The 14,256-nt window shown below is 39.5% G+C and overlaps 1 protein-coding gene across 1 annotated transcript; it reads left to right on the top strand.

The window, feature by feature from the left end:
* Positions 1–5,582: 5,582 nt before the first annotated feature.
* C4H9orf40 (chromosome 4 C9orf40 homolog) lies at positions 5,583–11,295 on the top strand. The gene is made up of 2 exons (XM_060237474.1): positions 5,583–6,093; positions 10,059–11,295. The coding sequence occupies exons 1-2, from the start codon at positions 5,716–5,718 to the stop codon at positions 10,209–10,211; spliced, it is 531 nt and encodes a 176-aa protein (XP_060093457.1). The 5' UTR covers positions 5,583–5,715; the 3' UTR covers positions 10,212–11,295.
* The last annotated feature ends 2,961 nt before the right edge of the window (positions 11,296–14,256 follow it).

The following is a 14,256-nucleotide window of genomic DNA, read 5'->3' as shown; positions in this document are numbered from 1 at the left end:
TGCAGCTTTATCACTCTGAGCCATGGGGCTCTTAGAGCACCTTGTACCTCTCTGACATACATAGCCACATCTTCAGAGGTCACTGACCTTTGCAAAGGGAATCTAAGGGTTCAGGTCTCTATCTTGCCTTTGTCCTGAGTTCACCACTCCCATGTGCTGCTGACTGGGCTCCAAAGCCAGTCTTCCTCTTGCCCTGGAAGATCAGAGCAACATCATTTTTCATTCGTGGGGCAGGGGAGAACAAACTGCAAGATGTAAACATTCTTCTAGGCTGCCATTTGTTCTTGTGTCTCACTGCCCCCCCCCCAAAAAAAAGTCTGTGTAAGATTGAAATAGCCTGTGATTTTGAGGTAGCAGGGTTTTTTTTAAAAAAGTAATTTAATAAATGTAAGAGTGATATCAGCAACACAAATGAATTTGCCTACATTGGGATGCAGATTATACCACTTTGATTAAATTATATATACTGTACAGCTATTGCCAATTCTAGATACTACCACTGTAATTTGCTTGTTGGAGACTGGTATCTAGATTTTTTCTTCATCATCTTTCTTTTTAAAGTGTGATTAAAGGGTTTTTTTTTTGGGGGGGGGGTTGCAATAATGTGTAGTGCCATTGATGTCTGACAGGGTAGCCTCCCTCAAATACATGCAAGCTTCAGTGTTTGGTTTGTCTAAAATAACCACAATCAACTCTTAGCTTCGGTTCTGTCAAGACACAATGCTTTAGGTACTTTCCTCCATACTGAGTATGCTGACTAGCGTTGATATTACAATTCAGATTTCTCCTAATAGGATGAGGTACACAATATGCAAAAGTATTTATGTAATATTAAAATTATACTAAAGAATCAATGAAATCTAAGGAATGGGTGGCAACTGCTAATGATGCCAAATACGTTATTGTAGGGAATCAATGATTACTGTTTCTCCTATATTAGCATAGTTGGGTTAAATTATGCTTTTTAATTTTTTTGTATTTCCCTCCTGTTATGCTTTTAACTTTAAATGCAGCTCATGTTCAGTAAGTAAAACTTTTAACTAATTTTATTTTGGTCAAAAACAAGTAGTATACTTTGAACTTTTTTTGAGTTGGCTTTTTAGTAATGAAATTAAAAAGGCTTAACAGAAATTAAATCCCAGAGGAAGTTGGGATATTGCCATTAGAATAATGGAAACTCAGTGCATATTTGGGTTACACTTACACTCCAGTTCTTCCTATAACCTTTTACGCATTATTAATTCTTAATGCAGTCGATTCTCTTCCTGGTAACTATACTTAGGATAGCACCTCTAGGCTTCAGAGCACTAGGAAACGGTGACAGGTCCACTGTTTTTGAGTGGAACTTCTGTGTTATCTTTTATATATCAACTATGAGGAGGGAGAAAAGTTTTGAGCTTTACTCCTTCAGTGCATTACTGTGTAGAAAGAACTCAAAAAGAAAGCAATGTTAGGTTATGCTTGACAACAGATGTGAATAGCAAGATTGCTATCTTCAAAAAATCTGTTTACTTTTAAAAGTTGCAAATGTTAATTTTAACCTACATATTTAAAGTTAAAATTTCAAATTAATTTTCATATTTGTACAGAATGTAGTGAACTCTTACATTACAATTTGAATCCAACAAGAATTCTTTTTCTTGACTCCTGCTTGCCCATTCTCTATTTGAGTTTTTATCTAAAGTACTAGTTGGTATATTTATTTGGTAATATTTTTTGAGGAAAGCCCAGATTTTTATTTATCAACCTTACAGCAATTTAACAGCAGAATATTAAGAACAAAATGTTCTTGTTATACTTCCAGGATTCATGTTCTGTGTATTATAAACAAGACTAATTATGTATTACTTTGGATCATTATTCCTTGATAACTAGACATGAAGGACAAGTTACCAGTCTTACCATTTGAAGCCAAGGCAAATATAGAGCGTTTAAAATTTGTCGTGGTATTGTGTAAAATTTAAAGCTGCAAACTCAAACCATTAAATACTATGTTCTGTTTATTCAGCAATTTGGCATCCTGAACTTTTTATTCAAAATAACATTACCTATGTCAGGTGCTGCAATTCATTTGACTGATATGTTGAGGTATTGTACTCTCACTACCCCTCCCCCAACACCCTCTGGAACAGTGCCTGTCCTTCAGTGACTGCCTTCAGTTTAAATCCAAACTACCCCTTGAACCACTGAACAAGACATAGAATCATAGAGTTGGAAGGGACATCCAAAGACATCTAGTCCAACCCCCTGCACAATGCAGGAAACTCACAAATACCTCCCCCTAAATTCACAGGATCTTCATTGCTGTCAGATGGCCATCTAGCCTCTTTTTAAAAACTTCCAAGGAAGAAGAGCCCACCACCTCCCAAGGAAGCCTGTTCCACTGAGGAATTGCTCTAACAGGAAGTTCTTCCTAATATTGAACCAGAAACATCTCAGTTCTAAATGTGTCTTACGTACTACTACTTAGGAACTGACACTGCTGCAGCCTCACTTTTAGCTGCATCTTTTCTGTCCATTTGGGACAGTCAATAGCTCTGTGGGCAGAGCATACACTTTATAAGCAGAGGGCTCCAGCTCAATCCTTGACATCTCAGTTAAAGATAGATGTCTGCTGGAGAATTGCTACTATTACTAGTAGATGTATTGGGTTAGCTTGGCCATGTGAACATATGAAGCTGCCTTATACTGAATCAGACCCATCAAAGTCAGTATTGTCTACTCAGACTGGCAGTGGCTCTCCAGGGTTTCAAGCTGCGGGTTTTCATGCCTATTTGCCTGGACCCTTTTTAGTTGGAGATGCTAGGGATCAAACCTGGGACCTTCTGCTTACCAAGCAGATGCTCTACCACTGAGCCACCATCTCTTCCCAACAAATGTGTCCAACAAATCCCAAATTAAAATGGTTTATGAGCTTGAAATGCTTTGTGCGGGACAGCAGCTATTCTGGCAGCTATTAACTTCAGCAGCTTCCCCTGTTCCCTTTAGAGCTGATGGCCCCTCTCCTCAATCTGGAATTTAAAATTGTTCAGTTACTATTGGACTGCTATCAGGGTATTAAATACAAACTCATTTCTATGTAATTTAATTATTTTTACTCACCTTATGCATTATGATGATCTATTAATTCTTCAGGTGGTTTATAATAGGATTACATTTATTAATCTAAATTAGCTATGAGAAAACCACATCTGAAATAATTTCAAGTCACTTAAGCCTGGTTTACACATGCAGGAGAATAAATGGGCAGAATGCTGTAGTGGTAGAACAGACTGCATCCCTTTAGACTACAGATGGGGGGAGGTGTCACATTTTGGAAAGCAGAAAACAATGCTACAGTCTACCAGCTGTAATCTGAAATGGTTCAGTCTGTTCTACCACTCAAGTTCTTGCCCTAGTTACTTTCTCACCCTAGTTACTTTCACTTATGTGCAGAGGTATTTTCTCCAGGGATCTCCCTCAAAGAGTGCAAGACTAGCATCTGGGAATCCAAGGTTTGAATCCCCACTCTTCTTGCTGTGTGACCTTGTGCCAGTACAGACCCTTAGCTTAATCCGCCACACAGGGTTGTCGTGAAGATAAAATGGAGGGGAGGGATTATGTAAACCATTTTAAGAACATAAGAGAAGCCATGTTGGATGAGGCCAATGGCCCATCCAGTCCAACACACTATCACAGAGTGGCCAAAAATCCAGGTGTCATCAGGAGGCTCACCAGTGGGGACAGAACACTAGAAGCCCTCCCACAAAAACAGCATCACTTGCCCCAGACAAAGAGTTCCATCTATACCTTGTGGCCTAATAGCCACTGATGGACCTCTGTTCCATATGTTTATCCAGTCCCTTCTTGAAGCTGTCCATGCTTGCAGTCGCCTCCACCTCCTGTGGCAGTGAATTTCATGCGTTAATTACTCTTTGGGTGAAGAAGTACTTCCTTTTACCCATTCTAACCTGACGGCTCAGCAATTTCATTGAATGCCCACAAGTTCTTGTATTGTGAGAAAGGGAGTACTTCTTTCCCTAACTTCTCTATCCCATGCATAATCTTGTAAACAATCTATCATGTCACCCCTTGCTGTCATTTCTCCAAGCTAAAAAGCCCCAAGCACTTTAACCTTTCTTCATATGGAAAGTTTTCCAGCCCTTTAATCATTCTAGTTGCCCTTTTCTGCACTTTTCCCAAAGCTATAATATCTTTTTTGAGGTGCAGTGAACAGAACTGTACACAATACTCCAATTGAGGCCACACCATCAATTTTTACGGGGCCATTATAATATTGGCTTTGTTTTCTGTTCCCTTCCTAAGAATCCCTAGCATAGCATTGGCCTTTTTTATTGCAGTCACACACTGTCTTGACATTTTCAGTGAGTTATCTACCATGACTCTTAAGATCTCTCTCTTGGTCAGTCTTCACCAGTTTGGACCCCATCAATGTGTATTTATAGTTAGGATTATTGGCCCCAATGTGCATTACTTTGCACTTGGCCACATTGAACCTAATGCTTTGGATAACTATTGGGGAGAAAAGTAGAGTATAAATGAAGTAAATAATAAAACATAGCAAACTTCCTAAACATGGGGCTAGTATAAGTAACATGATGCATTTTTAGGTATATATAGAGGGAAGATGAATCTCGAATTTTTTGGTTAGTGTAATGCAGTCTACTATTCCCAGCTAGGGAAAAATAAGAAATGACAAATTGGTCTGGAAAAAAAAGGTTGGATGATGTCCTAGGTCAAGTTCCAGTAGTACTTCAGAACAAGGCAGCAGGCTATGGAGACTTTAGCTGTATTATTCCACCCCACTGAACTCTTTTTGAGTTTTTTCAGTACATGATACAGTTGCTTGGATTGTTGCTATATGCACAAACTATTATCCATCTAGAATTTCCAAGTTTGCACAAGATTACTGCATTTCAGATGCACATGGAAGCCTTACCTGTGTTGTATTCAGTAGCATTTATGTTCTTATAAGTTCAATGATTGAAGCCTCAAAACACCATTGCACGGACCTTTGCTTGGGAATTACTATTGAACCAAGGGGACAGAATTTGATTCTTAAGTCATGATTTTTAGAGCAAAGTTTGAATCCAGTGGCACCTAAGATCACAAAAGTTTAATTCCGAGCATAAACTTTTGTGTGCATGCACACTTCTTCAGATACATTGAAACAAGCCTTTTTCAACCATTAGGTATTGAGGGGAAGGCAGCCTCTGAGTTGCACGCACGTTGCCACTACGCCATGCCGCCTCATTCGCCTGCCTGTGACCCAGGCAGGTGAAAGGGGCAGCAGGGCGTCTCTGCGCAACTTGGAGGCTACCTTCTGAAGGGAACGCAGCCTCTAAGCGGTGCGCATGTTGCCGCTGCGTTGCTCCATTTGCCTGCCCAGAACCAGGTAATGGTTGAGGAAGTCTTGTATCTGAAGAAGCGTGCATGCTGCACACGAAAGCTTATACTTTAGCACCGTTCCTGTATAGGAGTAAACCTTTACTATCAGATCCTACGAATGCAATACAGTCAGGTGAAAGTGTACTTAGGATCAACACCTTAACCAGAAAAGTGGCCGCCAGAGTAGGCTGGCCACGTTGTCCACCAGGGGTCATCAGAAAGCGCTAGAGCCGAAATGTGGTAGGCCGCTTGCGCTCCCACTCAGCCCCGCCTCCGTTCTCGAACCGACCGCGTACGAGGAGTTCTTGGGGCGCGCTAAGAGTGGCGATGACTAAGCGGGGAGCAGAGGCAGTGGCCTTCCATACGCCCTGGGAGACCTTCGTGTCTCACAGGCCATCGAAACGAGGGCGGAGCGAACCTGGGCTAAGGGAGGTGCGATGTGGGAAAACGCCCTGGAGCGGAGGCGGCTGCAAGAAACGGAAGCGGGCGGAAGAGGACGAGGAAACTTCTGGAAAGGGGCCCACCGCCTTGAAGCGGAGCAGACCTCAGGAAGAGCAGGTGCCTCTGGCAAGTACCAGTGGCTGGGAAGGAACGAGGACGCGGCGGCAAGAGCAGCCTGGAACGCTGCCGGAGGATGAAGAGGAGGCTGGATCGGGAGAATCCCCAGCGCATCCTTGGAACCCCAAAGCATCGATGGCTGAAGAGGTATAAAAGGCAGAGGTGGAAGGTGGGAGGGCCATTGGGCGAGTTGAGCCTCCGGGGAAGGGGGGGGAGGAGACATTAGTTCTGCTTTTCCCCTTAGGGGCGGGGCCGGGCCGGGCCAAAAGGAGTCTGCCTCCGGGAAGCCGTTTAGGGCGGCCTTCCTGAGAGACCCGTTGAAAACTGGGGAATGCGGGTGTTAGGATTAGAGATGTAGAATTTGGGGGAGAAATTGAAAAATACAAGCAATTGCACGTGTCCAAATCAAACGTTAAAAGATTTTATTGTTATTATTAACAAACAGAGAAATGCATCTCTTATGATTTAGCTTATAAAACTGCAATATTGGAATATTTGCGGTATGTAAAAGTAATAAATGTCTTGGTTTTCTTAAAGCAAAATTGAAAATATACCCAGTGCTGAAGAAAACCGCAAGCTCATGGACCTTTGTTCATATACCTTAATTTTTGTTATCTGAAAAGTAAAGCAAATAGTTAAACAGAAAACACAAACTTTTTGTTAAATAACAAAATATATTATTTGGTCAGACAAAAGAGGTCATGCAAATATCTGCACAGCTATGTGTAGTCAAAACTAGATGCCATCTTCCTTCTGTAGCTACTGATTAGAGAGAGAGAGCTCAGTTCTCAGTGAAACTTTCAGTTTTCCTCGAAAATTTAGTGCAGTTTCTGCCCCACATCCTTCCAATCTTTTTCCACTTGCTGCCCAATCTGTAAGTATAAGCACCACAGTGGTTTAAGGGAATGGTGAAAAGATTAATCACAAGATAAATGTCAGAGCCAAAGAAGCTATGAAAGCTTTGCATGCAATCTGCAGGAAAATGAAATAGTTTGTGACTTCTAGGTGCAGAAATGCATCTTGGATTTAAGAGCTGTATACATCTACTGCATGCTCACTTTGTCTTTGAAAGCATTTCACTCATTCTAAAAGAAAATGTTTTTCAGTACACCCTGAAATTTTCAATTTTCTGGTCCCCTCCCCCCCACAAGCTTTTACATCTCTACTTAGGATCTATCTGTTTTCTCATGCCCCTTTATCAGACTGGACTGGAAGCGTATAGCCAACTATGCAATATTCCATTTGGAAAGTCTAGCAACAGCAAGCCTGCTGTGATGCTCATTATTACTATAGGACAGCCAGCATACAGAGTTCAACCACTGACTCTTCAGATTAAGGCCAAACAGTCATAGGAGGAGAGGGACACTTATAGAGTTGACAGGTCCGTCCTGGCCACTGGGAGGGGGAGGACTGTAGTGTTGCCAGATCTAGATTGAGAAACTCCTGGCAATTTGGGGATGGAGCCTGGGGAGAACAGGATCCTCAGTGGGGTACAATGCCATGGAGTCCACCCTTCAAAGCAACCATTTTCTCCAGAGGAGCTAATCTCTGTAATTCTGGGAGATCCCAAGGTCCCACCTGGAGGCTGGCATCCTTAGGTATATTTAACTCTTTTCTCTTACCCTGTTTTTCCTGCTGAAAATTTCTACAAAGTTTCTACAAAGTTTTTCCTGACAGACTTAAAAGCAGTATGGAGGTGTTTATCTTTGGAGGGAAAACAGGGTGAAAGAAAGAACTGAATACACGTGAACACACACAAAGCTGTCTTAAACTAAAATCAAACCATTTCTCTAGCAAGACTTGTAGTGTCTACTCAGACTGGCAGCAGCTTTTCAGGGTCCCAGGTTGAGTCTTTCACCTCACCTACTCTATCCAGTCCTTTTAACTGGAGATTCTAGGCATTGAACCTGCATGCCAAGCGGAGGCTGTTCTGTTAAGCTACAGCCCTTCAACTCCCCTCACTATGTCTAGGTTTCTTTTAAAATTGTAGCCCTTACAGTTGTGTAAACAAAGAGTAAAAAATTGTTCCAAAGGAATGTGCAGCCTAAAATGGTGAATAAAAGAGCTCAGTGAGAGCTGAAGGCAAACGTTGATTCATTTTCTGTAACTGAGATGGAAACATCACAATGTGGCTAGCCACTGTGCAATTGGTTCAGAAGATGGCATCCTGACCAGCACTATCTACATGAACAGGTAACTATATAATATCTTGCTCAAGATGAGTTAACATTCGAGTATAGACATGAACACAGAGTTGGGAGGCAAAATATCTTTAATTTGATTTTCTTATTGATTTTTTGTATAGCATATATATTTATGTTACTCTTATAAAGTATAAACATGTCTGTTGGCTTGATGCACAAAGCAATGAAATCAGAATTGGACAAACAGGTATCTCTTTGCAGGAAACTCATTGCTGCTCAGTTGGCATTTTAAGCAGTTTATTATTCCCTTCCCCAGGGAAGTTTTTCTTTCCAGAGATTTGTGAACCTTAGGTGCAATACAGATCATCTTACACTCCCCTCCCACAGCAGTCTCTAAAATGACATTTTCCTTTTTATCTCCACTACATGATGAACTGACACTTTAACTGAGCTGTTCAGTATGACTGCCCAGACCCTTTACCTGGTTAGTTGTTGCCAGTTCAGACTCCATCTGTGCATATATGAAACTACAGTTTTGGTCAGCATGCATTATTTTACATATACTAATTTTTAATCTCGTTTTCCATTTTCTTCTTCCATTTCCTTCTGGAAATCTTGGCTAGGAACTGTGCTAACAACTAAATCCTCAGTGTAGAGTTGAACCACTTGCACCAACTCCTATAAGCCTGGACAAATTTTCTTTCACTTTAGAAGCCAGATGCAGTTTTCAGCCTTCACAGTTTTGTATTTCAGTGACTATGTTGTCTAGTTATTGCAACTATTAAACCTATTTCTAAGGTCTTCACAGATTCCTATAATTTTGTTAGAGCTATGACAAAACTATAAATATGGGATAACCCTAGTAGTCATCACCACATCAAAAAGGTAACATTTAATCACAACTTTACCTTACTGTAATTTCTCATAATTTCATAATTGCTTCAAAACTTATTTGAATATGGAGACAGTATAGAAAGAAACCAGTTAAGAAATGATCTATCACAATTTAGTAGTGTAAACATTCAATGACAAGAACTATTTGTATGTGCATTTGTATGTCGTACAACAATATATTCTGATGTGAAATGGTCAATAGGCTTTGCACTTCTACTGAGGATTGCCAAAAGACATTGCAATAAAGTGACTGCTGAAAATATCAATACAGTAAAATTTCTTGACACCCTCTCACTTGGAAATTGTCAAAGCCTAACTTATGAACAGTGTTGATATTTTTTTTCAAGTAAGAAGTGACATATATAAAAAAATTAAAGGACCAAATTGTAGATCATTGTTCCCATTGTTTTTGAATGCAAAATATGTTTGTATTGGGTACCTAAGCAAGTAGTAGTAGTTTCTAACAAAATCATACACAGGAAAAAGGAAAACATTTGTTAACATTGCTCCTCACAGATAGAAAGGATGCAAACTTGCAAACTACCTATCATTACTGGAAAGAATTATCATAGGGTATTATATTTGTGCTGTATCCACAAGAGGAAGTACAGGTTTATCTCTTCCTAATATCTGTTTCTCTTTGATGTTAAGGAAAGGCATTTCTTGGGGTATGGGATCCGTGCAGGTGATGGCTACCTCATATTGAGAATTCAAAAAGATAAAAAGTATATTAAAGAGAGAACTATGCAACAATGATTTGGTTTCATCTGTTCTTCCTGTTGAAAATATAGGCTGAGGGTTTTACTACTGTTCTGTTCCAAATGGAAACAGCACCTTATCTTAGCAGTGGAAACTGCTGTAATGAAAATAGCGAAAAAAAATTACTTGTTGCTGGTTTGATTCTCTCTCACATATATAAGATTCTTGTTTGAAAACTGACTCTTTTCCATTTAGTTGCAAGATTTGTCATGAGTTTTTAAAAACTACTATTTAGATTTACAATTTTTTTCTATTTAATATTTTTTTCAAGGTTTCCCAATTTAATGACATGTTAATAACATTTCATTTTCCTAGCATCAAGATGACGTTTGGCACTACAACTCCTTCCAGTATTGGAGGTCTCCATTACCTGCCATTGATTTGTCTGATATTCTCAATTTAGAAAAAGAGAACATGGTCAAAACAAGACACGCTAGCAGGTCTGGCATTTCAGAAATGGAAACTTGAAAAATGACCTATTGGCAAATGTATTTGCAGAAGCTGGTGTCTGTTTAGGTTCTATTATTACTTGAGGAAAGTAAGCAGATGTGTTAATTCTGGTGAAGAAGAGTATGTTTTGAAGAAGAAACAACAGAATTCATCAGTAAGCCAACGGCATACAGAAAGAAGAGAGAAGAGATGGCACTCAGATGACTGTGGGATTATTTGAAAACAGATACATAGAGAGAAATAGATGACTTTGTAGCTTGAAAAATGAACATCACAGGTGAGGAAGGGTGTGTTAATGTGCGGCTGCAGTATATGAATGAAGTTTTGAATCTGTCTTCTTTGTTATTGTTAGATCAGCTTAACCAAAAATAAAAATAAGCACTTCTATGCAAACTGAAATTTAGACTGGCAATTATTTGCCTGCAAGAATTGCCATTGTATAACTTTTTATTTATTATTGTTTGAGGAATCGCTATGCTTCTTCCTCTTCTTTTTTGTAGAAGTAATCAAGAAGTGTTATGTTTTATTCTGTGGACTATGATTGATAAAAAAAGTGAATTATTCAATGTAATGTGAAATCATGGGCATTCTTTGTAGGATCCAGTCCAGAAGGTATTCTAGTCCTGCATAGTTGAAAGCTTTGTTTCTTCGTGTAATTGTTCTGTGACTTTTGATTGACTGTGCTAGAAAGGATCATCAGCAGAGCTGCTGTAAACCAGCATGGGCCTTCAGACAAAGTTTTTTTCTACTCCCACTACCCAGGCCCAGCCCAGACATAAAGTATCTAGGGTTTTTTGGGCCCCTGGACATTTATTAATCCAGTTCCCCCTTTGTCAGTGGCCCTAGTGGTCTGAAACAGTTTATGATTACGTAGCAACATTAGGGCTTTCAAATGTCCATCTTCAAGTTGTAAACATTTCTTTGTTAATACAGTGTGACTGCGTTGGCGTATCTGATTAAATCTTTTAACTGAGAATTGAATTCGTCATTAGAACTTTGCCAATCAAGTAGTGAGTTTGTACTGATTAGTCTTTATTTTGATAATCTTATATTCTGTCTGCTTTCTGGATACTGTGCTAGTAAACATTTTTGGGGGGAGAAACCTTTTATAATGTTTGCGTGTTCAGTTTTAATCATGCATGAAGATGGGTAGCCTGGTCTGCAGAAGAAGATGATGATGAAGATGATGATGATGATATTTGATTTATACTCCACCCTTCACTCTGAATCTCAGAATGGCTCACAGTCTCCTTTACTTTCCTCCCTCACAACAGACACCCTGTGAGGTGGGTGGGGCTGAGAGAGCTCTCACAGAAGCCGACCTTTCAAGGACAGCTCTATGAGAGCTATGGCTAACCCACGGCCATTCCAGCAGCTGCAAGTGAACGAGTGGGGAAACAAACCCGGTTCCCCTAGATAAGAGTCCACACATTTAACCTCTACCCCAAACTGCAGTAGGAGAGCTATAATCAAGACCAGTAGTACCTTAAAGTCCAACAGGTGTTTCAGGAGATAAGCTTTCCCTGAGGCAGCTTTGACTCTTAAAAACCGTATGCCCTGAAAATCTTGTTGGTCTTTAAGGTGCTGCTGGGTTTCAAATGGATGTTAATGTGCCTTATGTGAAGCTTAGGCAGAGAAATGTTGAATTGCTTTGTACAGAATTCCTGTAATGGCTATGCACATGTCATTTCCTTCATGTCTGAACATAACCCTGTGCGTGCTGTATCTAAGCTTGTATTAGAGAGGTTCGTTGAGGGTGTGTATGATAATAGCTATAAGATGTTGCACGTTGATTCCCCCCCCCCAAAAAAAACAAACAAACAAACAAAACCTCAGCTGAGTGTACTGGCTGGGTTTTTGTTTTTTTGTATTTTAATGAAGTATCTTTCATGAGAGGGAAGAAAATGCTTTCCCTTTTCAATCATACCTATTTATTATCTGATTTCTGTGGGAAAAACATGTGTTAGTCTCTTCGATTGGACTAAGCAACAAGCCCTTTGCTAGTATTCACAGTCAACTTTTGGCAACCTCAGCAAGGGACTTTCAAGGCAAGTGAGAAGCAGAGGTGGTTTGGCAGTGTCTTCCTCTGTGCAGTCTTTCTTGGTAGTCTCTCTTCCAAGTACTGCCCCTGCTTCTGAGATCTGATGAGATTAGGCTATACCATTCCACCTTTCTTCCCCAAGAACATTATTGGAACAAAATTCTGTACATACTTTTTGAGGTGATACGCTTGTCACATAAAGGACTATTTATATATCTAGGAACTAATGTAGCACAAACTGCCTTACTTGATTATCATGGATCAACCGCTGCATTTCAAGAGGCAATGCAAATGTAAAATACATTTGAAAATTTTGAAATTGTTTTCACTGGAAAATATTTGTCCTCCTTGAACCAAGCTGCTGCTGAAACTTCAAATGAGACATTATGAATGTTAATCATTTCCCTAATGTGGTATATAAACTTGAAACCAAATCAAGTCACATGTTCCTGATTACAAGGTGATAGTGTCTTCAGTTTAATTACAGAACAAATATTTCACTAGAGTTTTCAGAGTCCATTTCTCCCCCCCCCCCTTAAAGCTCATAAATGTAAGCCCATGGAAATTTGTAATCATTGCTTTTCAGCAGTTTCCATTGCTTGCTAGTGCTAAGCAAATGTATGATTGGAAGGTAGATGGAAACTTCATTCTGTAATCTAATGCCTGAAAGCTACAAAATATATTTTAGCCATGGGGATGAAGAAGGTAAGTGGATAGGACTTTTCTGCTAGTTGCAATGTTTAAGTGTTTGTTACTTGATATTTGAAATATGTAAGATTCACTGGCTGCAGTTCAGAAAGTGTGTTTTATGTTTCTTACAAAAGTACATTCCAGACAGTCTTTGTCAGTATGCTATTTATAGAGCACTGAGAAACAAAGGAAAGTTTGAAAAAAATCTTTGTGTTAACTGCTTTAATTGGAGTATTGTGTTCAGTTTGGTAAGTTCTACAAGATATTATCAAAATAGCTTTTGATTAATAGTATCATTTGAACAAGTGAAGGAAACATCTGTGGTCCTAGACATACCCTATTAACAAATCAATTTTGTGAGGTTTTATTATGGCTGTTGATGCTTCCCAGAGTATAGAATTTTCAAGAACTGGGATTGACGCATTCAGAGACTTGCATTCTAATTGTAAAGACTTAGGCACATGAATTAAGGAATTACTCTTCATTTGTGCCTCTGCTAGATCTATGGTGGCTAAAGAAGTAGCATGTATTTCTTGCTACTTTGAAATTTGTTGACCTAAGTTCAAGCCCAGTGGCACTTTTAAGACCAACAAGTTTTATTCAAGGTAAAAGCTTCCTTATGCATGCACACTTCAGATATATTGAAATGGAAGTTGCCAGTTCATCCATATAGGTAGAGGGTGAGCAGCAAATTAGCATACAGCATAATATAGGTGTTTACATGCAAGGACCAAACTGGAATAGCAAGCATAGTCTATATGGACACCATTTATTTGGGTTTAATTGGGGGGGCATAGAAAAACAAATATATCAACAATGGAGATTGATGTGCAGATGTACCATTCTTAACTGGAATGCTGAGAGTAATTAACAGACCCTGCTGTCATGCTACATCTGTCCTCTCTCAGATATGGAGGCAACAGTGCAGCATCTTTTTTGAGGTGTGCGATTGGCTGTGTTGTGTATCTCCTCTGTCCCCAAGCTAGATAAATATGTTCCCATGGTTCATTCCAAATTACTACATTCTATTAGTAATACATTGACGTAGAAGGAAACTGTACGAGGATAGTCTTTTTGTATCAAGAAGTATGAAAAAACTGTAGCTGATCCACTCAAAAAGAATTCTGTTAATTGCCCATATGTGATGGCAAAGAGAAAATATCCTCTGTCATCTAGCACTCAATCTTGCGTATATACAGTTTACTGTTATTTGTGATGCATCATCTGCACTTGAAAATAATCACGCACTCCTTAAGTGATGAACATACATGCCTGAACTATTTCTGCATTTTTATGGGGTTACAGTTTCTGCTAGTTCATTAAACCAGTCAC

Source organism: Heteronotia binoei, chromosome 4 (genome assembly GCF_032191835.1).
Source record: "Heteronotia binoei isolate CCM8104 ecotype False Entrance Well chromosome 4, APGP_CSIRO_Hbin_v1, whole genome shotgun sequence".
Taxonomy (NCBI): Eukaryota; Metazoa; Chordata; class Lepidosauria; order Squamata; family Gekkonidae; genus Heteronotia; species Heteronotia binoei.
The sequence above is the reverse complement of the archived record's forward strand: the minus strand, read 5'-3'. Positions and strand labels throughout refer to the sequence as shown.